The 25,437-nt window shown below is 44.4% G+C and overlaps 1 protein-coding gene across 2 annotated transcripts in view; it reads right to left on the reverse strand.

Annotated features, from left to right (window-relative positions):
• The window catches only part of MYO10 (myosin X), a 276,287-nt gene that overhangs the window by 15,572 nt on the left and 235,278 nt on the right, over nucleotides 1-25,437 (reverse strand). For both annotated transcript variants that reach the window (XM_010356336.2, XM_030927220.1), the window contains 11 exons: nucleotides 24,172-24,278; nucleotides 22,516-22,746; nucleotides 22,131-22,176; nucleotides 20,551-21,426; nucleotides 18,474-18,597; nucleotides 13,404-13,647; nucleotides 9,103-9,198; nucleotides 4,682-4,775; nucleotides 2,818-2,873; nucleotides 822-964; nucleotides 268-462 (listed from right to left, as the gene is read on the reverse strand). In XM_010356336.2, the coding sequence (XP_010354638.2) occupies nucleotides 268-462; nucleotides 822-964; nucleotides 2,818-2,873; nucleotides 4,682-4,775; nucleotides 9,103-9,198; nucleotides 13,404-13,647; nucleotides 18,474-18,597; nucleotides 20,551-21,426; nucleotides 22,131-22,176; nucleotides 22,516-22,746; nucleotides 24,172-24,278 (2,212 nt within the window). The remainder of the gene's footprint in view (nucleotides 1-267; nucleotides 463-821; nucleotides 965-2,817; nucleotides 2,874-4,681; nucleotides 4,776-9,102; nucleotides 9,199-13,403; nucleotides 13,648-18,473; nucleotides 18,598-20,550; nucleotides 21,427-22,130; nucleotides 22,177-22,515; nucleotides 22,747-24,171; nucleotides 24,279-25,437) is intronic.

The raw sequence follows: 25,437 nt of genomic DNA on the forward strand, positions 1-25,437 counted from the left end.
AAGCTTCCCGTACGATGCCCGGCATCTGTTGACATTTTCTTGTCCTTGCGAGAGTCTTCCTACCACTCCATGAATCAAGACCTCTAGCACGGCTTAAACACTAAGTGGTCACATAGCTAACCCCAGACAGGCTTAGAAGATAAACCAAGAAGACACCTTCTTTGGGGGGAAATAAAGTACCCACTAGGAAGGAATCTTATTCCTTGCCTGGAGCAAGCCCAGACTTTAAGATCTGATCCTCAGGGTTCGGGCAGCCAGCCTGGTTACCTGTCTCTTTGAATATCTTCTCATCTGGGGGGACGACAGAGCAGAGGCTGTTGAGGACCAGGGTCCCCAGTTTCAGCGCATTCTTCTCTGAGCTCTTGTAGTAATCCAGGGAATTGTGGGTGAGTACAAACCATCGTTTCTTCAGTTTCAGTGAAGACATCTTTGGACTGTTCTTCACCTCTTTGTGCAACCATCCTGGAAAAAAAGATGAAAGTGTAAATGAAAATCTACGAGGAGAAACCCCAAAGACAATACCATCATCCACATAATGCCAACATATGGATGGGTTTCTAGCTACTTGCCAGAAAAAGACCACGGTCACCCCAACTCGATGTAAATGGAACTACGTGAAAGAAAAGCACAAAATCACAACTAGCAACAAAAAAACACAATCCTCTGGAAACAATTTATAATGTCACAAATTAAAAATCACTTAAAAAATCTCCAACAGTCAAAATGGGAAAAGCAGCTCAAAATGAAAATGCTGCAGATATCTATATGTAAATGGAAAGGGAGCCTGTTAAACAGACCAAGGAAGCAGGGCAGGCAGTCACCTCTCACGATGAATTCCTGGCCCTCCACTCTGGTGTCCCCTTTGGACCTCTGCAGCAGGGTTATCCAGTGGTGCATCTCCTCCGGCGTGTCGGCGTTGCAGTGCAGCACCCGGTTGGCCGTGATGATCACAAACGAGTTGGGTCTGAGCGACAAGGTGAGAAGGAAACAAGGCCCCTTAGCTCTACCGTCAGCATCACCTCTGTGTGAACCGAGACTCAGTGCCTTCTTCCTGCCTTCTGGGTCACGGGATATACACTGCTAGGCTTATTCATGTTTTTATTAAGGCAAACCTTGCTCATTTCTGCAGAATTTCTTGTACGCATCATTAACCTTTAAACTTGGAACGACACATTCATTCTGAAGGTCCTGGAAGGGAAAACATTTCTTCATGCAAAACTTTCCAGATGAAACTCAGTTCCGGGAAGGCTAAATAAGGTGACCACAAGGGAAAATTTTTTTTTGATGCCTCTCCAAAGTCAATTTTTTCCTGCCTTGGGTAATATTTCTGTGGATTGGTAATGAAATGTCAGACACCAGCAATAAAAGAGGATCAGTAAATAGGTGTAGGTGGAACATCTTAAATGCTTGATTACGCTTTGTAGAAAAAGCCATCTGGGTCTGTGTTTTCAAAGTGATCTAACGAGGGTGCATTTCCTAGTCATGGATAACGTGATCATGGAAATTTACTTTCTCCCTCACCTCTTTTTGTCTGGAAATGCCCTGAACCTCTCTCATAGGCCCTTGCTGATATAAATACTAACTCCTCTATCTAACGGCTTACGCTAGCGAATGTGAACTCTTTCTTGCAAGTCTTCAAATGTTCACTGTAGTTAGGTGACACAAAAGTTTAAGAAAAAGAGTAACGGAACTGCAGGACACAGGGAAAACTATGCAAACAGGCTGAACTTGAGGTGCCCCTTAAAAAATAAAAAATAACCCAACCCTCTTTTTCTATAGTTGGAAAGGGAGAAAAGTGGCCAGTTGAGGAAGACAAAGCCTGAACAAGGATGCAGAATTCTAAGGATGGATCATTACATGCCCAGCCTGGAGGAGTGAAGGGCTTGGGAGAGCAAAGGTGTGGAGGTGAGGTAGAAACTCACATACCAGAATAAGAAGCATCAGGGCTTTGATGACTGATAACACATACATGTTAAAGATTGAGCCAGGTATCAGGGGTGCAGGCTGACTACTAAAAACAAAGGACCCATGGTTCAGAAGGGCCTTTGTCAATGGGAGGGTGACAGAGACCCCACGGCTCTAATTCTGCCACGTAGGCCCTATATTTTGTTGTCAATTTTAACATACTCATATTCATTTTCCGGCTGTCTTACTGAGGGCAGAAGACAATTTTGATTCTTTCCTGGTCTGTCCTAGAGAAACTTTTCTTAAATTCTGCTGCAGGCCAGAACTAGAACTTACAAGATAAAAACAGAGACAATAAAGTTCACTGGGCAGAAAGACGCCTCAGATCATCTCCAAAGATGATTTGCCTTCAAAAATCGAAACCAAAAAGGGTGCCAAGAAAGAAGAAATGTCAAGGAAAATAAATGTTTGTGGTTTATTAATACTCTACATATACATTATCATCAAAATCCTTTCCAAGTTCATTGTTAAGTTCAGAAAGGAGAATGACTCCCTTCCCCTTTGCTGGAATATCATTTTCCTAAACAGGTATTTTCTTCCTGTATAAATCCCAAGTTTGTCCCTGTATACACATGAAAAATATGTATTCCTCATGCTTTTTAAAATTGTCTAAATTAGGTTCCCAGGGTTTTCCCCAGGACTCTAAAGATACCCAGAGAAGGAGACTTCCAGATGATGTAAAATTGGGTACCAAGAAGGCAGACTTTGGATTGCTGGGGTTGACAAGGTGGGAACACACAGCCTCGCGTGATTTCACAGCCCTGCGAAGAGGGACGTAACCCAGCAGCACAGACACCTGTGGACACACACAGGTGATGAGCTGTTTTTATTAAGAGCCACATCTGAGCTTACCTATCAGGGCTGTCAGAGGCACACACGGAATCAATCAGCCCCATATCCAAGGTGCCCTGGAAAAGAACAAAAAGTAAAGAGAATGAGAACCACTAAAGTAGGGTGCACACTATAGTAACACCTCTAGCCCACAGCTCCCCATCACACAGAAAAGGCTCTTTTCTTTTTAACTTCAAAATAGTAGTCATCTATGAGATGACTCCTCTGTTGTGTGAGTACAAATAGCCTCTACATAGGGCAGAATCTATAGCCCATTTATTTTTAAAAATTACGAGTTAATCATTCCCTCATGTCCTTTCAATAATTTATCTCTATGTTTTTAAAAAATTAGTATTTTACTAAACTTTCTACAAATACCTCTACGTTAATTTAATTTACTTTGTTTCTGAAGCAGAGTTTCACTCTGTTGCCCAGGCTGGAGCGCGATGGTGTGATCTTGGCTCACCGCAACCTCTGCCTCCCAGGTTCAAGTGATTCTCGTGCCTCAGCCTTCCAAGTAGCTGGGACTACAGGTGTGGGCCACCACAGCTGGATAATTTTGTGTTTTAGTAGAGATGGGGTCTCGCCATGTTGGCCACACTGGTCTCAAACTCCAGGTGGCCTCAAGTGATCCACCTGCCTTGGCCTCCCAAAGTATTGGGATTACAGGTCTGAGCTCCCTCGCCCGGCCCCCCTTATTCTTAAAACAAGCGCAGTGAACAGTGTTTATAACCTTCTTTCAATAGCACACATTTCCTGATTTTATTGTGTCCTTTGATTAAATTTTACACTTCTTCTCCCAAGAAACTTTATTTCAAGTTTTTCTGATGAGGAAATAAAACGTGATTTCCAAAGTAGGATTTTGTAACTTTGTGCATGTGTCTGGGATAGAGGGAAGACAAAGAATACAATTTAGATTTCGGCCCAGCGCAGTGGCTCATGCCTGTAATCCCAGCACTTTGGGAGACTGAGGCATGCGGATTGCCTGAGCTAAGGAGTTCGAGACCAGCCTGGGCAACATGGTGAAACCCCGTCTCTACTAAAATACAAAAATTAGCCGGGTGTGGCGGCATACGCCTGTAGTCCCAGCTACTCAGGAGGCTGAGGCAGGAGAATTGCTTGAACCTGGAGGTGGAGGTTGCAGTGAGCTGAGATCTCGCCACTGCACTCCAGCCTGGGCGACAGAGCAAGACTCCATCTCAAAAAAAAGGAATACAATCTAGATTTAGATTTCACCGTCCTTTGAAGATTAAGTGTAATGTGTGTTTCCGTGACTTCAGAAAAAGTAGGATTATGTCTTTTGTTCTTTTGGGTTTGAGGCGGGAGAACTGGAAGGTATTACTACTTATAACCTTCTACAATTTATTTGGTTTTGTTGTTTGTTTTTTTAGGAGAGAGGGTCAGGCTGCTGGAGTTCAGTGGCGCAATCATAGCCTCAAATTCTTAGGCTCAAGCAATCCTCCTGCCTCAGCCTGCCAAGCAGCTGTGACTACAGGCACATAACACCACGCCTGGATAATTGTTAATTTTTTTCATAGAGGCAGTGTCTTGCTATGTTTCTCAGGCTGGTCTTGAACTCCTGGCCTCAAGTGATCCACCTCAGCCTCCCAAAGTGCTGGGACTACAGGCATGAGCCACAGTGTCCAACTTCATTTACTGTATTTATTATTGTATTATTATGTTATATTGTACTATTTATTGTATTTATTATTGTATTGATTTTAAACTCAAATGGTCCTGTTTTTCTCCTTAATTATTCTACATTTACCTTTTAAAAAAAAAGACTGTCTGGAAATTCCCAATCTTTCCCTTTTTTACCATCCTGACGCCCTCCCCATCCCTGCCCCCAGACGCCCCAACCCCATCCTAGGTAGTGCTCCCATACCACAGCATTCTGTGGGTTTGCCTGCTCATCATGCATCTCCTGGATCTCCTGGTCTGTGGACGCATGGACCTGACTCAGCACGCTGAACCACTGGCTGTGGGGAAGAGAAAACAACTGTGAAGGAGAGGCCAACCTCGTACTGGCAAAGCAATAAGTGCCCTACTGCACGTAATCTGTGAAAATAACATCTCTAAGCACCTTTGCTTTTAATTTCATTACTTCTTAGGGATAAATGTCGGTTTCATTACCAAAGAATAAAGTGAGAAGAAGGAGATAAAGTACCTGTAAATGCCTTTAAGTGCTCTATTATGTTCTAACTTTAGGTCAATGGACGGCCTTTTCTCCCATAGACCTTTATAGACATTTGACAATGATGAATGAGTTCCTTGAGAAATTAACAGCAAATAATAAAATCCTCAGTTCTACCCCAAATACTTGTATCAAAGATCCTTACTTAAGAAATTATTTATAAACTAGGGAACATTCAGGTGCTTTTTCTGTTTAAAAAATAAATTTCGGCTGGGTGCGGTAGCTCATGCCTGTAATCCCAGCACTTTGGGAGGCCAAGGTGAACGGATCATGAGGTTAGGAGATCAAGAACATCCTGGCTAACATGGTGAAACCCCGTCTCTACTAAAAATACAAACAAACTAGCCGGGCTTGGTGGCGGGCACCTGTGGTCCCAGCTACTCGGGAGGCTGAGGCAGGAGAATGGCGTGAACCCAGGAGGCAGAGCTTGCAGTGAGCTAAGATCCAGCCACTGCACTCCAGCCTGGGCGACAGAGTGAGACTCCGCCTCAAAATAAATAAATAAATAAATAAATAAATAAATAAATAAATAAATAAATAAATAAATTTCAAGGTGAGACGATCAATACAGGTTTAGCATCCACAATCCAAAAACATCTGAAATGCTTCAAAATTCAAAACTTTTTCAGCACCGACATGATGCTCAAAGGAAATGCTCACAGGAACATTCTGAATTTTCAGATTAGGGATGCTTAACCGGTAAGTCTAATGCAAATATTCCAAACTCCAAAAACTGCAACACTTCCAGTCCCAAGCATTTTGGGTAAGGGATACTCAACATGTAATGGAAGAGTATCATATTGGAATGGACACTAGATGTCTATTTAGATGTCTGTCTTTTTTTTTTTTTTTTTTTGAGATGGAGTTTGTCTTGTTGCCCAAGCTGGAGTACAATGGCATGATCTTGGCCACTGCAACCTCTGCCTCCCGGGTTCAAGTGATTCTCCTGCCTCAGCCTCCCAAGTAGCTGGGATTACAGGCGCATGCCACCATGCCCAGCTAATTTTTGGTATTTTTAGTAGAGATGGGGTTTCACCATGTTGGCCAGGCTGGTCTTGAACTCCTGGCCTCAGGTGATCCACCCACCTCAGCCTCCCAAAGTGCTGGGATTACAGGCATGAGCCATTGTGCCTGGTCTAGATGTCTATTTTTTCTATGTATTCTCAGGATGGGGTCTTCAACCACCTAACAGCATTTCTACTCAAGTCAATAAAACCACAGGAGAGTTGGAAATGAAAAATAACTGCTTAAAGTAGAAAACTATTTTGACCAGAGAACTCTTCCATCTTCATTTCAAATGAGTACTCTCACACCCAGCCTCATCACAACCAGAAAATAAAGGAAAACGTGTCTGGGCATGGTGCTCACGCTTGTGATTCCAGCACTTCGGGAGGCCAAGGTGGGAGGATGGCTTCAGCCGTGGAATTTGAAACCAGCCTGGGAAACTTACTGAGGCCCAGTCTCTACAAAAAATAAAAAATTAGCTGGATGTAGTGGTACATGCTTGTAGTCCCAACTACTTGGGAGGCTGAGGCAGGAGTATCACCTGAGCCCAGAAGGCCAAGGCTGCAGTGAGCCATGATCATTCCACGGCACTCCAGCCTGGGTGACAGAGCAGGACTGTGTCTCACAAAAAAACAAATACAAAATGAAACAAAACGAAACAACTCAAGAAAAATCAAGCAGAACAAAGCATCATGAAAATGACCATGAACAAACATGCATCCATCCAGCATTTGCTGACCAACAACGAAATATCAGAGTTATGGAGTATGAAAGAGATGCTAGGGTATCCTCCTGTTCGGGGCGTATAAGACAAAATATATATACACTCCTACCATTCAAGGCAGAGAGGAAAGTAGTTGGTATCCAATGGGATGTTTAAGTGAAAAAATGACACCCATATGTAAAGGTAGGCCAGGCAAATTATTTACAGCAAAGCACTAATATCTATCTCCTGTGCTTCCTAGGAAGAAAAATGTGACTACAAGCTTGAAAAATATTCAACATATCCAACACATATGCATATATAGCTTGTATACAACAAGGGAAAACACTTGAATATAAATTTGCACTATCCATTCTGGTTAACCAAACAGCAAGACTTCATTGCTTTGCTCATCTCAAAAATATCCCAAATTAAACACTGAAAAAGACATACATTCAAGTTGTAGGAATCACACACACAAAGGCATAAAATTTGTTGTACTTTCGATTCTGTCTAGATTATACTCTTAAATTTATAAATTTCTTCTCTTGATTCAAGTATAACTTGGAATCTGAAAAGGAATTTTTTAAAAAAGTGTTCTACTGGTCAGGAGAAAAAGTCCTTGGCTAAAATATTCCAAAGGTTAAATTTAGCAGGTTCATCATGGCATAAAACAGACAGGGCAGCTGCCAAATGCCGGGCCTATAATTCAGCCGAAAAGCTGCAGGCATTCCCTGGGCCACGAACAACCACATGTGGTCTCTAGGAGTCCCAGACAGAATGATGGGCTGTAATTCCAGGTTTGCTTGTTTTTCCAGTTTGTGTTAGAATTTATGGGTCTAAGCAGGGTTTTAGTTTGTTCCCACGGGAAGAATTATTTTCTGTTGTCTTTACTCTTAATGTCGCTACCATGGTATTGTATCAACTCAGAAAGATTCAAAGGGCAAGGGGTAGGGAGGGGTCCTGAGAACACATTAGAAGGTCTTAATGATCTTGGGGCTGAGAACTGAAGAATTCGGCTATTGGATGTTACCCTCATAAATTAAAAGACGTTCTCAGCCGGGCGCGGTGGCTCACGCCTGTAATTCCAGCATTTTGGGAGGCCAAGGCGGGTGGATCACTTGAGGTCAGGAGTTCGAGACCAGACTGAACAACATGGAGAAACCCTGTCTCTACTTAAAATACAAAATTAGCCGGGCGTGGTGGCACATGCCTGTAATCCCAGCTACTCGGGAGGCTGAGGCAGAACTGTGTGAACCCAGAAGGTGGAGATTGCGGTGAGCTGAAATCACACCATTGTACTCCGGCCTGGGCAACAAGAGAGAAAGTCCGTCTCAAAAAAAAAAAAGATTTCTCTAGCATTGCTCAGAGCTGAAGACAGACATCTCCAACATAACCCTGCAGACTCACAAAGTTGCAGGAAGAGACAGGACAGACGCTCCACGGTTTCTGATCCACTAGTGGACCTGTGATGCATCACATTGAAGAGCAAATGCTAAGTCTCCTTAATTTTGTGCTGTGTCTCCTCAGCACTCCAGCATGGAAACCTGAAGTCCAGGAAGTTACAGACAACTTGCCCCAGCCAATGAAGGCCTCCACCCTCTTCTAATCTCAGGCAAAAGTTAAAGCTCCTTAGGAGGAAATGTTTTTAAGAAGTTCAGTGTCCCCGTTCAACAGAATTGAGGTTGCACTGCATTACAAGTGATACTAACTGTCCTCTGTGCCCCAGTCTCCCATTCTACAAAATATGGATGATGGTAATAACTTACGTCTACCTTGCAGGATTCAAGAGAATCAAAAGAGTTAGTATTTATAAAACATTTAGAATACTGCCTGAAATATTTAGGTATGAAACATTTAGAATATTAGCCTGAAATGTAATTGCGATTACTTTTGCACCCAGCTAATAGTAAGTTCTGTGTGAGTACCTCTTCCATTGAATTCTTCAATATTAACATCTTTAAAACCCCCCAATGCCATAGCACTATCAGTTATTAAAACAGCTATCAGTTACTACTCCCTGCCCTTTTGGTCTTTATGCAAACACAAACAATTCACTTTCAAAGCTCAGAAGCTTCCAGAGGGTGGGCTTTCAGCTACATGCAGCTGTGTAATTTACACACGCTACCGGTGACAGTAACAGCCTGAGACAGATGACAACGGGTCTAGTGGCACTGGAGGCTGGAAACCCTGCGCTGTACTTGAATACATTTGCCCAGAGAAAGATTCCCCAAGGGACAAGTACACATCAATTTCTTATGACTCTTGGTTCCTCAACCATCCTAATAGAAAGTCAATTAAAAATTGTCAAGGCCAGCATGGTAAACAGTGCTCTGTGTGACACTCACACCTGTGCACGAGGGAGCAGGATGTGGGTAACACCAAGTCGACAGCGCAAACTCACCTGGCATCTTCTGGGGACTCTGCAATCAGGTGGAAAGTCCTATCGGCCATAATGATGTCGATCCCATTCTCCTTGGTGGTGTTATCTATGATCTCTCTGCAAAGGAGCAAAAGCAACAAATGCACATCAGGAACACCAAAGTCTGAATAACTGAGGAAAGCAATTTCATGAAACCAATGACTAGAGTTAGGAAGTGTCTGTCACTGAAGGAACGGTACACACTTGGCTCTCCATATCTGCGAGTTCAGCATTTGTGGGTTCTGCATCTGTGGATTCAACCAGCAGCAGATCAAAACTAAAAATCCAATTTAAAAAATAATAATACTACAAATTAAAAAACAATACAGTGTAACTACTATTCACAATGCATTTGCGTCATACTAGTTATTGAAGTAATCTAGAGAAGATTTGAAGTGTGTGGGAGAATATGCAGAGGTTACATGCAATGACTACATCATTTTATAGCAGGCACTAGAGCATCTGAGGATTTTGGTGGCTTGCAGCAGGGAGGGGAGTGGTGGTTCTGGAACCCATCACCAGAAGACATGGAGGGACATACAATTGTTTTCCTTTTAGTAATGACGAAGATTCCCTCTAGGGGAATCTTCTAGGTTCTAGGGGGAGCTAGAGGGAGCTAGGGGAACTAGGGGGAGCTAGGGGGAGCTAGGCTCCTCTCTGCTGCCCAGGGAAGAGGCTGCTGGTGTGGCCAGGGATAGCAGGGTTCCCCTGACTTCTCTAGGGGAGAGCCTCTCTCCCCTCACACTGGTCCACCCAATGCCCACCCCTGCTTAGGCCCCAGACAGGCCTGGGGCAGCAGCCCCCACTCCTGCCTGCAACTTCCTTTGGATCCTTTCTCCAATCTACAAAAGCCAACCTTGGCCTTGTGAGCTCCTTCCCTAACTCATCACAGCTCTCTCTCCCAGCTGAAGGCCATGGCTGCTGCATCTGACTCCTGCTTGAGATGTGCATATTATTTCCATGAGGGGTGCTGGGGATGAGGCGCAGGATGTGGGTGTGTCTGATTCTCAATACCATCTTGATCTCATCTGCAACTCTCCCTAAACAACACTAGAGAAATAAAATTGGTGAACCAGGTTAACAAAATCAGGGTAAAACAGCAGCAGATGTTAGGATCAGACCAGAGATAGTAACACGTTTCATGAAGGAGGGTTTGGGGCATAAAGCCAGCTTGCTCTCATAACTAAAGAAGTACAAATGTTCACAATAAAACATGCATTTTATAGCAACAAAACTAAATTAGCCTGGTTAGAAAATAAGTATTATCTGACCTCATAGCTAGAATCACTGAGATGAAATATTTTTTAAAAAATCAAGGTCAGAGCCAGGCGCAGTGGCTCACGCCTGTAATCCCAGCACTTTGGGAGGCTGAGGCGGGCGGATCACTTCGGGTCAGGAGTTTGAGACCAGCCTGGCCAACATGGTGAAATCCCATCTCTACTAAAAATACAAAAATCAGCCAGGCGTGGCAGTGCGCTCCTGTAGTCCCAGCTACCCAGAAGGCTGAGGCAAAAGAATCACTTGAACTTGGGAGGCAGAGGTTGCAGTGAGCCAAGATAGTGCCAGTGCCACTGCACTCCGGTCTCGGTGACAGAGCGAGACTCTGTCTCAAAAAAAAAAAAAATCAAGGTCAGAACTACTGCTGAAATCCCAAGAGGAACAACCAGCTACTACTCTAAGCCTTCTTAACAGAAATCAACACCAACACAAGTGAAGCACTCTTAAACAGAAAGGAAAACTGAATTCAATCACTCTCTAGGTCTAATGACCAATTCACAAGAAATAAATGAGAAAGAGAAACACATTCAAACACATGCCCGTACAGGGTTGGTGAAATGCAGAAACCATGGGATAAGTGAGCTAACATGTTCCATTACAAATAGCAAGCGAAAGAAAGACGGAGGGGGCATCTATAAATTAAAAGAGACTTGAGTGATCTAAAAACCGGTGACAACATCTAGACCTCATTTGGATTCTGACTTGAAGAAAGTAACTGTAAAACCAACCCAAACCAACAAGAACACTACCACCTCCACTTACAAGGAAACTGCAGACCAGGCGCAGTGGCTCACGCCTGTAATCACAGCACTTTGGGAGGGCAAGGTGCGCAGATCACCTGAGGTTAGGAGTTCGAGACCAGCCTGGCCAGTATGGTGAAACCCTGTCTCTACTAAAAATACAAAAATTAGCCAGGCATACTGGTAGGCACCTGTAATCCTAGCTCCTCGGGAGGCTGAGACAGGAGAATTGCTTGAACCGGGGAGGCAGAGGTTGCAGTGAGCCAAAGTTGTGCCACTACACTCCAGCCTAGGCAACAGAGTGAGACTCGGTCTCAAAAAAAATAAAAATAAAAAATAAGGTCACTGCAGAAATCTGAACAATGACTGGAGTTTAGATAATATTAGGAGCTAATATTTTTTTAAAGTGATAATGGTATTGTGATTATATATTAGAATGTTTAAATGCATACTAAATATTTACAGAAGAAATTACATGATAGTGACTTGCTGTAAAAGAAGGTAGTTTGTTGGGGGAGCAGACTGGATAGAACTGTGGATGAAACACTCTTGGCCATGGGTGGATAGCCACCGAAAGCTCTGGAGTAAGTCTGTGTTTTGTTATATTCTTCTACCCACTCTTGCCCATGATTGAAGTTTTCTATAATAATAACTCACTGTTCCTGTTCTATAGGAGGTGACAGAAATGGCTGAATAAGTGCTAACATTTCCATAACTCACTAATTCTGATGAAGCACCTGCGAATAGAGCTTTTATTAAGCAGCATACAAAGTGAGCTGCAAAAGAAATATACTCTGGTGAAATCAATATACTCTGGTGAAATTCAATACTATGCCTCCCTCTCTCTCAGCTTCTTGGTGCTTGCCCCTTCTATGGGATAATTACATAGAAACATCATGGCTGTAATCCCAGCACTTGGGAGACCAAGGCAGGCGGATGGCTTTGAATCCATGAGTTTGAGACCAGCCTGGGCAACATGACGAAACCCTGTCTCTACTAATAATACAAAAAATTAGCCTGGCATGGTGGCACACACCTATAGTCCCAACTACTCGGGAGGCTGAGGTGGGAGGATCACCTGAGCCCAGGAAGTTGAGGCTGCAGTGAGCCAAGATCGTGTCACTGCACTCCAGCCTGGGCAGTGGGAGTGAGACCCTGTCAGTCAATCAATCAAGCCATCTCTAGACAGATGAGGAACATCATGGTATGTGCGGCTGAGAGAAGATGACAGAGGCAACAGAGCCATGCCTTGCTGTGAACACTTGTAGGATTCAGACCCAGGATTCTCACAAGCCCACTCCTGCACCTCATGAACTCCAAAGGGACAGCCTGAAAATATCCAATATTCTGCCGTCTGCAGAGACGTGAGATTTCTCTTACAATCAAATACATAAAAGACTTCCCTCTCCTCATTTAACTTTCCACTTTACAATGAATACTTTTCTGAAGTTGCTGATGCTGGCTGATTAGAAACATTTTACTTTTAAGGCTCCTGACTTCAGGCATTAATTTGATCCCTCAAAGATTATTTTACTACTTTTCTAAGTATTTGAGGTCACTCAGTTTTGAGTGGAGAACGACTACAGGTTATCCCCAAACATGTTTTCAGGCTTAGTATCTAGTTACCCCAGAAAACCAGCTGCCTGTAACTCCTAACAATTTTCTGGAACCATGACTTAGTCTTTAACAAAAATAATAGGCCCTCAACAGTCCAAAGCTTTGGTTCTATAAGGGTGTGGCAGAAAAAGGGGCATGTTGGATTTGAAGACCAGCCCTGTTCCTCTCATTGCTGGGAATGGGGATGGCTAGTATAACCAACACTGGTATAACAGAAGACAAGTGATTCATTTCAGAAAACTCCAGTCTGTCTGCTTTTAATTTAGCTAATTTATCTGCTGGCTACAGCTGGAGCAAGGAATTGAAAGTGATACATTAACCCATAAAAAGACTCAGCCACTTGTTCCAAATTCCCACCATTCTTCCTCCACACATACAATTCCGTTTCCACTGGGCAACTTCCAGGTCCAACTGGCTGGCCATCTTCCAAATGATAGCCACGTGTCTGAGTATAATCACAAAAAGCAAAGCACTCACGGATTAAGTCTTACTTCCCAGTCTCCTAATAATTTAACCCACTAAACTGAATTATCAGGACACCTACTACAGGCTACTGCCACTGCAAGGAACTTGCACAGCGTGGTTCTGTGACCACCAGCATAAACCCCTGAGCAACCCATCGGGCCACAGCCAGGCTTAGCAACCTACTTTGCCGTTCGCACTTCGACGGTGCCCTTGAGCTTCTCCTCGCTGTCGTTTTCAAAGTACATCAGCTTGGACTGGCGGAGGACAAACCAGCGCTTCTTCCAATTTCTCCTGGACAGTGTGGAGGAGCCCCCGCCTTTTTTGTGGAGCCAGCCTTGCTTGAGGGCCTCCTGCTTGGAGCGGAACCACAAGAAGGTTTCATCCTTGAGGACACACCAGCGGCGTTTCCACGAGTTCATCAGGCCACCTGTTCCCCCCAAGATTGGGTAGAGAGGGGTGAAAGCACAGTCAGTCCAATTGGATGACAACAACATGTACAGCAGGGGTTAATGTCTAGCCGAGCTTAGACTCGGCCCCAGCTGCAGCACCACAGAGACCCCTCAGTGGGGAGAGGTACTGCTAGCTCATGTCTAGGGGCACCACACAGACGTCACACCAGCCGGGCTGGATTACACAAGAATCCTTATATTTAAAAGAGCTCCTGCTCACTTAGCTGAGAAAGCTTTGTAAGGAGCCAACAGAAAAGCAAGTAATGAACTGACACTCTAACCCAGGAATAAGTCAAAAGCCAAGGGTGAGAACCAGGTCCCTACGTAAGGATCAGGCTTATCTCCAAATGACCCAGAGAGGGAAAATTATTTTAACATGGTGTCAAAGTTTACCAGTTTCTCTACCCGTTTTTTGGGCCAGGAGCAATGGCTCATGCCTGTAATCCCAGCACTTCGGGAGGCTGAGGAGGGTGAATCACTTGAGGTGAGGAGTTCGAGACCAGCCTGGCCAACAAGGTAAAACCCCATCTCTACTAAAAATACAAAAATTAGCCAGGAGTGGTGGTGCGTGCCTGTAATCCCAGCTACTTGGGAGGCTGAGGCAGGACAACTGCTTGAACCCAGGAGGAGGAGGTTGCAGTGAGCCGAGATTGCGCCACTAGACTCCAGCCTGGGTGACAGAGTGAAACTCCGTCCCAAATAATGAACAGAGTTCACCCATTTCCTTCCATATTTGGTCAATGTGTGAACAAGAATTATCAGTGATTCCAGGGTTGACCGATAAAGTCTAACTTACACAGGTAAAGACAACATGGCTTTTCGGAGAAAAACATCTTTTCAAAGAAAAGCATCCTCTGAAAATGTTTTACCGGTATAAGACTGAGACTATGAAAAAAAAAAGCAAGAGTACAAACTACACTAAGATTTGAACTTAAATATACAGATGTTACTTTTCATAGGATAAAAAAAATCTTTCTATGCTCTTCTGGGAGGGTAATTTTGTATTCCAGATTCCCCAACCTGCTCAAGATCAACATCTTACACACATCTGTTATTATAAGATTGTCCACACATTATTTTCTTTTGACCAACCAGTAATGAAATAAGGGACATTTAAACATGGGATATTTAAAGTAAGCATAAACGAAGTGTTTTTCTCTTATGCGTTCAGTGTGTGAAAACCAGACAGTGCACTTGCTTCACTGAACTTTCTGGACTCCTCTCCCTCCTTTTGTCCAAGAGGTCCCTGCTCATTTAGCTGAGACATCTTTGGTAATTGTGCCAAGCTGCAGAGCTGTGTCCTAACATACGGTAAACTTGCCAAGGGCTACCAGAAAGAAATATTATTAGTGTTTTGATTTGTGACTTTAATCTGGGTTTCTCAAAACAAGTCCGGAGGAAAACTGTGTAAAGGTATTCTATGATCTTGTTGTTAAATGATAAAGCTTATTCACAGTTGTTTCGAAGATTAAAACACTCATCACAACAGCCCTCACCATTAGTTTATTTAATCTGTCGTTCTGTTATCGATAGCACTCACTCTTGGCCCTCCCTTTGCAATTCCAGGCCGTCTCTTGAAAATTCATCATTTAGATAATCTACTTAATGCTATAATTTCCCAACTGCAAACACCTTTAGTAGGTTATTTGGTTGTGAAAACTCATTTACGCCCATAAAATACAAACTGGTGATTAGATTTTCTTTCTCATTCATTGGTTGCTCTGAAACTTTTTGGCTCTGTTTTAATTAAAAGTTTTATTAAATATTAAATGATGCTGCATTTACACAGTAGCTTTATTAAGAGATGCTGAAAACTCACCCAGTTAACTTCTTTGACCCTGATTTTAATACTTTGAATGTGTCTTTACTTTTTTCCTACTCTTACTGGTTTTAATCCAGTAACTGTATAATAAATCAATGCTGGCCGGGCGCAGTGGCTCAAGCCTGTAATCCCAGCACTTTGGGAGGCCGAGACGGGCGGATCACGAGGTCAAGAGATCGAGACCTTCCTGGCTAACATGGTGAAACCCCGTCTCTACTAAAAAAATACAAAAAAACTAGCCGGGCGTGGTGGTGGGCACCTGTAGTCCCAGCTACTCGGGAGGCTGAGGCAGGAGAATGGCATAAACCCAGGAGGCGGAGCTTGCAGTGAGCTGAGATCCGGCCACTGCACTCCAGCCTGGGCGACAGAGCGAGACTCTGTCTCAAAAAATAAAATCAATCAATCAATGCTGCCGGGCGTGGCGTCTCACGCCTATAATCCCAGCACTTTGGGAGGCTGCGGTGGGTGGATCACAAGTCTAAGAGTTCAAGACCAGCCTGGCCAACATGGTGAAACCCTGTCTCTACTCAAAATACAAAAATTAGTCAGGCGTGGTGGTGTGTGCCTGTAATCCCAGTTACTCAGGAGGCTGAGCCAGAAGAATGGCTTGAAGCTGGGAGGCGGTGGTTGTGGTGAGCCAAGATCACGCCACTGCACTCCAACTTGGGCAACAGAGCGAGACTCTGTCTAAAAAAAAAAAGCCACATATTAAAAATAAGAGGAATATTGAAAAGAATTTTCAAATTAACTTAGGGAATTAAAAACTGAGGAATGGGAATTATATGTTAGTAAAAACAGTTAAGATGATTTCTAACTGAGAAAATCTTAAGATGCTATGATTAAATACTTGTTGGATCATTAGGTTCTGATTTGCGATGACATTTTTTCCTTTGTCAGATGTTCCAGTGCTGGCTACATCACCCTCTCTGTTTTTCATTCCAACAGTCCTACTGAAGTCCACATCAACCAGTGATTCTGGACAACAGAAAAGTCTCCCCTAAATCAAACCTTCTGGGGCTTTCATAAGCACTGTGAGGCTCCAAAGCTGAAGATGGCAGAACTCTGAAAGGCAAATGACTGACAGTCGTCACTAGACCCATGTTTTCTAAAAGGAGCAGGTGAAGCAAAAAAGGAATCCAACAAAGCCGCAAGTGAAGAAAACAGAAAAAAAATATCAAAGACAACAAAAGAAAAAGACATGGAAGAAAAGGTAAAGAAGCTAATAGAGAAGCACAGGAAGAAAGAAGGGAAAACGGAATAAAAGGGTTTTCATGGCTGGGCACAGTGGCTCACTCCAGTAATCCCAGCACTGTGGGAGGCTGAGGTGGGCAGATCACAAGGTCAGGAGTTCGAGACCAGCCTGGCCGACATGGTGAAACCCCGTCTCTACTAAAAATACAAAAATTAGCCGGGCTTTGGTGCATGCCTGTAATCCCAGCTACTCAGGGGGCGGAGGCAGGAGAATCACTTGAACCCATGAGTGCAGTGCCATTGTACTCCAGCCTGGGCAAGAGCAAGATCCTGTCTAAAAAAAAATGGTTGTCATGGTGGGGAAGACGAAAAAAAGAAAATGTAAACGTAAACAAAGAAAGACGGCAGTAAAAAGGAAAGTGAAGAAAAGGGAGGGAGAAGATACATTTAAAAATCAAAGATGGGAAAAAGCAGGAAGAGGAGACCTGGGGAGGAAGGTTCTCATATCCCTGCCCATCCCCACGTTCTCGACTCTCTCCCCTCTCCCGTCTAGGTCCATGCGAGAAACAGGACGGTCCCTTCTTTTTAACCATCCACGTAAAACTCCTGCCAAAAACTGGTGATGATTATGGTTTCTTATTATCCCTGTCACTGAGTTCCAAGTCACAGTCAAGAACAGGAATAAAGCATAAACACAAGGTCCCAATTAAATAATTATCTGGCCAGGCATGGTGGCTCATGCCTACAATTCCTGCACTTTGGGAGGCCAAGGTGGGAGGATTGCTTGAGGTCAAGAGTTGGAGACCAGCCTGGGCAACATAGTGAGATTCCCTCTCTATAAAAAATTAGCCTGGCATGATGGTGTGCACCTGCAGTCCTAGCTTCTATGAAGGCTGAGGTGGGAAGACGGCTTTAGCCTGAGTTTGAGGCTGCAGTAAGCCATGACCACACCAGGGCCCTCTAGCTTAGGTAACAGAGCAAGACCCTGTCTTAAATAAATAAATAAATAAATAAATAAATAAATACTAAATAATTTTCCTAGTGTGCCTCAAGGCCCCTAGGTGTTAAGGTTCAGCAAAGTATGTTCAAAGGTTAATAACAATCAAAGCATACAATGCAAATGCTCATCATGAAGTACGTATGGTGAGCAATTCAAGCGGGCTGTGGCCCTCAGTGAGCTCTTCACTTTCCCCCATGTATAGCACATCCTTCTAGGCTCTCTAATATCCCTGGCAGGAGATATTAGAATGAAAACATGCAGTTTATCATTAGAATGGGTCTCCACCAATTCCAGCAGCAGCAGCAGCAGCAGCAACACACACATTGGTTTGTGTGTCTGTGTATGTGAGAGAGAGAGCAATGAGACTGAGACAGAGAGGAAGACAGTGAAAGAGAAAGTGGGAGAGAGAGGGAGAGAAAATAGAAGAATGAACAAAGAGCTAAGAAAGGAAAAAAGAGACGGGGACAGACAGAGGGGAGAAGGACTGATAATGGAGGCAGTGGTTGCAAATGCTTTGTGCTGCCACTCTGCAGCAAACCAGGGGAGTCACGACTGTGTTCACGCTGGTAGGACCACACCACCCACGTCACACCAACATAACAAGGCGTCCCTTCATTCATCTAGGTGGCCCAACACCAAGGTACGGGTAGGTAGAATGACTTTCCCAGTCCCCATCCATCAGCCCAGATACAGTAACACCTCCGATATTTACCACCCCCATCCATCAGCCCGGATAAAATAGCACCTCGCTCTCCCGCTAACCCAGACTCCATGGCAGCTGCAGTCATTACCTTTCATGTACAGAAAGCTGTGGAAATATGGCAGAGTGACACAGCTGTACACAGAGTCACGCCGGTACGAGAGCTCATCGTCTGTATCAAACCTGGAGTCAAAGTCCTCTTCACTATCTTCAAACTGGACCGAGAGAGAGAGAAGCCAGTGGTGAGGGAAAAGGCCACAAAGCAAGCCACTAAAACACCCAGCATGTATCATCATTGAAAAAATTAAAAAATACAACTACTCGAGAGGCTGAGGCAGGAGAATCACTCGAAATCAGGAGGCAGTGACTGCAGTGAGACGAGATCGCGCCACTGCACTCCAGCCTGGGCGACAGAGCGAGACTCTGTCTCAAAAAAAAAAAAAAAGAAAAAAGAAAGAAGAAAAAAATAACTGACAAGCAACACGCCTGATTTACGGTAGCACACAAATAATTCAGAATTAAAAATATCAACTTTTAAGGTCGAATGGTCAGTTGAATTGATACATGAAAGACAAGATATACTTGAATCCAAAGGCTATCTGCCCTAAAATTAACCATGTTTTTTAAGGCTATAATTTTAATCAAACCATGCAAAACTTAACCCCCTTTGAATTACTATGTTAAATACATTTTCAAATCTTTGAAAGTCAACAGAACATTCAATGCATGACCAAAATGACAAAATAAAAGTAAACTACAGATAAATCCAGAAACTGGAAAGAGTACATTTGAGCCCTGCAGCTTCTTCCTTTACACTCGCTATAAGAAATAACATCATGTGGTTTGGATTGTGAAGTCACTGTAAGGAAAGTTTGCCAATTCATCCCCGGTAAGTCTTGTTCCAGTTTAGGGTGTATCTTATTTCCTCACGCACCATGGCAAAGCTAAAAAAGTTCCATTCAAATTGTAAAAAAAGGGAAGGAAGAAATAAAATAAACAGAAGTTCCATTTAAAAAGACAGTTTTCGACCAGGCATGGTGCCTCACGCCCGTAATCCCAGCACTTTGGGGGTCCGAGGCAAGTGGATCACCTGAGGTCAAGAGTTCAAGATCAGCCTGGCCAACATGGTAAAACCCCATCTCAACTAAAAATACAAAAATTAGCTAGGTGTGCTGGCGGGCACCTGTAATCCCAGCTACTCAGGAGACTGAGACAGGAGAATTGCTTGAACCCAGGAAGAGGGGATTGCAGTGAGCTGAGATTGTGCCAGTGCACTCCAGCCTGGGCAACAGAGCAAGACTCCATCTCAAAAACAACAACAACAACAACAACAACACAAATAAATAAATAAATAGCCAGTTTTCCCAGGTTTTGGGCCCACAGTTCAGCTCTGGGGCTTTGTGCTAAACCCAAAACAGGCACATGAAAATTCCACTTACAAATGCAATTGGCTTATGGAATAAGAAAAAGGTTTAAGATGATCTCTAAGACCATGACTCTGCAATCTTTTTTTTTTTTTTTGAGACGGAGTCTCGCTCTGTGGCCCAGGCTGGAGTGCAGTGGCCGGATGTCAGCTCACTGCAAGCTCCGCCTCCCGGGTTTACGCCATTCTCCAGCCTCAGCCTCCCGAGTAGCTGGGACTACAGGCGCCCGCCACCTTGCCCGGCTAGTTTTTTGTATTTTTTAGTAGAGACGGGGTTTCACCGTGTTAGCCAGGATGGTCTTGATCTCCTGACCTCGTGATCCGCCCGCCTCGGCCTCCCAAAGTGCTGGGATTACAGGCTTGAGCCACCACGAACGGCCAACTCTGCAATCTTTGCACGGATATCCTATGGGTATCTTCATTCAACTTGAGGATGCCACGGGGTGGGTGTGACTGGCCACCCATTTATTTTTTTATTTTTTTATTTTTATTTTTTTTATTATACTTTAAGTTCTAGGGTACATGTGCACAACGTGCAGATTTGTTACATATCTATACACGTGCCATGTTGGTGTGCTGCACCCATTAACTCGTCATTTGCATTAGGTATATCTCCTAATGCTATCCCTCCCCCTACCCCCTCCCCACAATAGGACCCGGTGTGTGATGCTCCCCTTCCTGTGTCCAAGTGATCTCATTGTTCCCGGCCACCCATTTCACTGGAACATGCCAGGTAGGTACTCACCGAGGACTGCGCCCCCTCAGAGCTGAACCGGTAGGCACCTGAGCTGTTGTAGGTCCCCATAGAGCAGCGGTAGTCGGGGGACCACTGGCTGCCATAGGAGTTGGAGAAGGTCACGCTGCTGCCGGAAGTGATGGCACCATCCTCATAGTCATCCTGGTCGTAGTCGTAGTCGCCGTCTGGGGAGGGGAGGTCCCCGGCGTTCTGGGGCATGCAGTAGGTGGACTCGCCGCTGGAGGAGTTGTGCAGGCTCCCGGAGTCCTGCACTGACGGGGTGAGCAGCACTGTGCTGTCCGCGCTGGGGCTGGTGGGCACCACCGTGTCGTTCATGTATGGGTCCTCCTCTGAAGAGTCGTCGCTGGTCCGGATGCCACTCGTTCGCTGGTCTGAGTGGCCGTGCTCGCTGGGGTTAGGGGAGTCCTTGAAGGCGTCGTCGTCGGCTTCGAAGCCCTCGTCGACCTCCTCCTCTGGGTAGGGCTGGCTGAAGTTGAAGTTGGGCTTCTCCTCGCATGCGCTCTCGGCCAGCTCACTGGAAAATTCGCTTCCCACAGACAAGGACCGCTCGATATTCCGGACACACTCGTCTATCTCGTCGAAATTGAGGGACTCGAGGAACTCCTGGGCCGCCCTGCACGCTTCCTCCTCCAGCCTGCGGAGCTCCTGGTCCCGCCGCTGCTGCAGCTTCTGCAGGGAGGCCTCGGTCAGCGACAGCTCCTGCTGCTCCTTCATGCGCTGCAGGTCCTCGATTTCTTTCTCCAGACGGAGGATCTCTTCCACCTGCTTGTTTTCCTTCTGTTTCTCCAGTTCACGGGTCAGTTCAGCTTCCTTCTGGCTCTTCTGCAAGGCTTCGAGTTCTTGCTGCTTCCTCGTTTCTTCTTCCTGAACAGAAGTAGAAGGGAGATTTCAGAAGGCTTCAGTACAGAAGTCCAAGCATGGCTCCTGCTTTGCAACCAGGATGAAATGTGGTCATTACGAGTTGGACTGTGTCCCCATAAAGTCTATAGGTTGAAGTCCTAACCCCCAATACTGCAGAATGTGACTGCATTTGGAGATATGGCTTTTAAAGAGGTGACTAAGTTAAAATGAGGTCACTAGGGTGGGCCCTAATCCGAGCTGACTGGTGTCCTTTTGGGAACAGGAGACTAGGTCACACAGAGCAAAAAGGCTGCGTGAAGACACACTGCAAAGACGGCCACCGGCAAGCCAAGGGGAGGGGCCTGAGAAGAAATCAAACCTAAGGATACCTTGATCTTGCAGTTCCGGCTCCAGAGCTGGGAGAAAATCAGTTTCCACTGTTCAATCCACCAGTCTGTGGTCTTTTGGCTATGGTAGGCCTAGCAAACTAACAAGCTGGTTATACTGATTTAGAGAAATTATACTCTTGTGATGCACACTAAAACCTCAGCCTTCACTACGCTTTACCCAACTGTAATGGCTCAGAAACTGCATCATAAACACATCCTCTCAAATTGGTCTTCCTATTATCTTTCTACTTTAATTCGGTTTTGAATCCTAGAGTCCAAGCGTTAGAAGTGGGAAGGAAGTAGAAACACGAGAGGCTAAGTCGTCACTGCACTCATTACCTGCTGGGCGCGGAGCTCGGCTTCTCTTCGCTGTCTCTCTCTTTCTCTAAAAATAGTAAAGAAAAAGTGAAAATCAACAACAATAACCCTAGAACCACTTTTCAGAGAGATCTACCTTTTTAAAACAGCTTTGCCAAAGACAGAAAGCATGAAAACCAGAGCCCCCTTCCTCTGGCCGTGGACTTATTCTGTGTATGAATAAAAATATTCACAGAACTGGGTCTTTCATGCTGCCAAGGAATTTTATATTCTAGCCACCAAGAGTTACTGTTTCAAATTGTAGGTTCTGGGGCATCTGCTGGGATTTCTGGCTGCACAGACAGATACCAAGCATAGCACTCAAAATGTATTCTTTTGTTTCATCCCAGCAAGAAAGGTACTGTACCTTTCCTCTTCCTCCCGTTTCTTTTCTTCCTCTTCCTGTTTCTTCTTTTCTTCTTGCTCCCTTTTCTCTGCCAGCAATTGTCTGTAAACTCTACGAGCAATCTGACCTCTGAGTTGCTTCTGGAAAACTATGGCTGCCTTTTTCAGGTGCAAAAATCTCCTCCTCAGAAGGAATGCTCTGTAATTCTTCTGTATTATCACCACACAATAAAGGACCTTTCTGTATTGTTTTCTGAAAATGAAAGAAAACAAGGGAATCAGCATTGAAGTAATGAGGCTTTGAGCTATTCAAATGAGCTCACATGAAGACTACAAGACAAAAGAGGACCCAGTTTCAGAATGATAGTCTCATTATGGAAACTGGAGAGAACAAGGAGGCCCCTTTGGTCAAAACAAAACAGAAGAAAAACAAAGAAATACTAACAAACAAAACTAAAGTAAGAAGCCTATCACTATCTTGGCTAAATAAACACATAACCAACCCCTCATGTTGACTTTAAGTAATTTTGGCAGAAAGTTGGGTAAATAGTTCCCAAAGAAATCTGATATATTCTCCTGTTCATATAAAAAAAAATCATCACAGCAGGACAGCTTTGTACTTCAGAAAATGTAACATGTAGCGTTTCACAGGCACAACGGACGGGACTAAAATGCACATGAAGAGAAGTTGCCTCAGGCCAGGTGCAGTGGCTCACGCCTGTAATCCCAGCACTTTGGGAGGCTGAGGCGGGCAGACAGATCACGAAGGTCAAGAGATTGAGATCATCCTGGTCAACATCGTGAAACCCCGTCTCTAAAAATACAAAACTTAGCTGGGCGTGGTGGCACACACCTATAGTCCCAGCTACTTGGGAGGCTGAGGCAGGAGAATCACTTGGAACGTGGGAGGTGGAGGTTGCAGTGGGCCGAGATTGCGCCATTATACTCCAGCCTGGTGACAGAGCCAGACTCTGTCTCAAAAAAAAACAACAACAAAAGAAGTCACCTCATTCCTCAAACAGCTGGAGGATGGGTCTCTGTAGCCAAAATGGTAACACTAAGGTGAACAGCCAAGCTGCTGTGGCTTCAAGACCTGATGCAGAGGAAGTAGGTAAACAAATTAAATATCAGTAGAAGGCTGGGCACAATGGCTCACACCTGTAATCCCAGCACGTTGTCAGCCGGGAGGATCCCATGAGCCCAGGAGTTTGAGACCCTCCTGGGCAACATGGAGCGACCCATCTCTAAAAAAAAAAATTTTTTTTTTTTTTAAATTAGCCAGTCATGGTGGTGTGTGCCTGTAGTCCCAACTACTTGGGAGTCTGAGGTGGGAGAACTGCTTGAGCCCAGGAGGTCAAGGCTGCAATGAGCCATGATCGTGCCACCGCACTCTAGCCTCAGAGACAGAGTGAGACCCTGTCTCAAATAAATAAATAGATCTCAGTAGAGTTCCCTGATGTTACTGTTCTTTCTACCTGAGATGTCAAAAAGTGCAGAGCTCCCTTTCCTACTTGCTGCCCAGGTCAGGATAGCTAGGTTTCAGGAGTGGCTGCTTAGGAGGCCTGACCTGAGGCTCCCCTCAATTCGAAAACCTCAGGCCACTCCACTGCAACACACTGGGAAGGAAGGACCCCCTCATGGAGCTTACTGCCTTCTCCCCTCAGCGTGGGGTTCTTACCGTGCCAAGAAGCCCAAGACATGGGCCCGAATCACCATGGCCGCATGGCTCACTTCCTCCTCCCTCCGTTTCTCCAGTTTCTGTTCCAAGGATTCTCGAAGAAAGACCTGCTCAGGAGGGAGTCACATGTCAGAAGCAAAGAACGTGGCCAGCAGAAGGAAGGCATTTCTGCGTCTGAGATATCTTCTGGGGTTAAGGCTTTTTTCTCTAAGTTTGCTCCACCACATGGCCATGCTTTCTAGAACAGTGGTTTTTAAAGATTTCACCTGTCATGGGCTAAAACACTTGCAAAATCCGATAAAGATATATTACAAGGAAAAACAAAAATGCTGCATAAAAATACAAGTCCCTTTTATGGTTATTGTTACTAGATTCAACAGGCATAAGAGGACTACCAAATTGCTATCTAAGCTTCTAAACACTTAACACATCATGGGCCGGGACAAATAGTTCATGGACCAGCATTGGTCACTACACTGAGTCTATGTAATATGATTCAGAGATACAGAAAGCAGAGGAAGGAAAGGAGGAAGGGAGGGAAGCCAGGAAATTTCTAAAACGTTATTTTGCTTTCATGTGGAAATCCTCTCTTTATGCCAGCCATGTGATTATAATCAGAGTATCTTGGCTTCAAAAACTTAAATGCACTCAAAATATTGACGTTAAGAACATAATTCTGAAAACTGAGTTTAAAATGAGAACTGAATTATTTCAGCTACATCTCAGTTCGGCTATCACAAGCACAGCAGACCCGGGACTAAATAAATTGGAGCTGTTTGCTTGCCTATTTCTGAGAATGGACACTTTCATCCTCTGCTTATCAAACACGTGTGTCAGGTAATTGGCACTTTGTATCAGAATTCCTAGTTTTTGAAAAGATATGAAAATATCAGGACCTTCTCTTGATAAAGTAGCTTTTAATTTTGCCATTTCAGATGTAACACATGCATAAGAAATTTTGAATGACTCCCTAAAACAACCAGTATCAAACATTTTCATGTTTTTTTGTTAACAGTCCACACAGATGCAGTTTGGTGTCTCCACAATTTTTTACTTTATACTTCCATGAGTCATTCTGGCCTAAACTGGTGCATCATGTTCTCCCAATGGCACATTTTTCCAGGGTCTCTGCTCTGTGTCCTCCGTGACATTTGGGCAAAAAAGCAAATAAAGAGTCCTAGCACCTTGTGACTCACAGCCGTACCTATTCCTGCTCTGGGTAAAACTCCGTCACAAATCATTCTCCTAGGAAAGCTCTCCATACAA

This window comes from Rhinopithecus roxellana, chromosome 3, assembly GCF_007565055.1.
Source record: "Rhinopithecus roxellana isolate Shanxi Qingling chromosome 3, ASM756505v1, whole genome shotgun sequence".
Taxonomy (NCBI): domain Eukaryota; kingdom Metazoa; phylum Chordata; class Mammalia; order Primates; family Cercopithecidae; genus Rhinopithecus; species Rhinopithecus roxellana.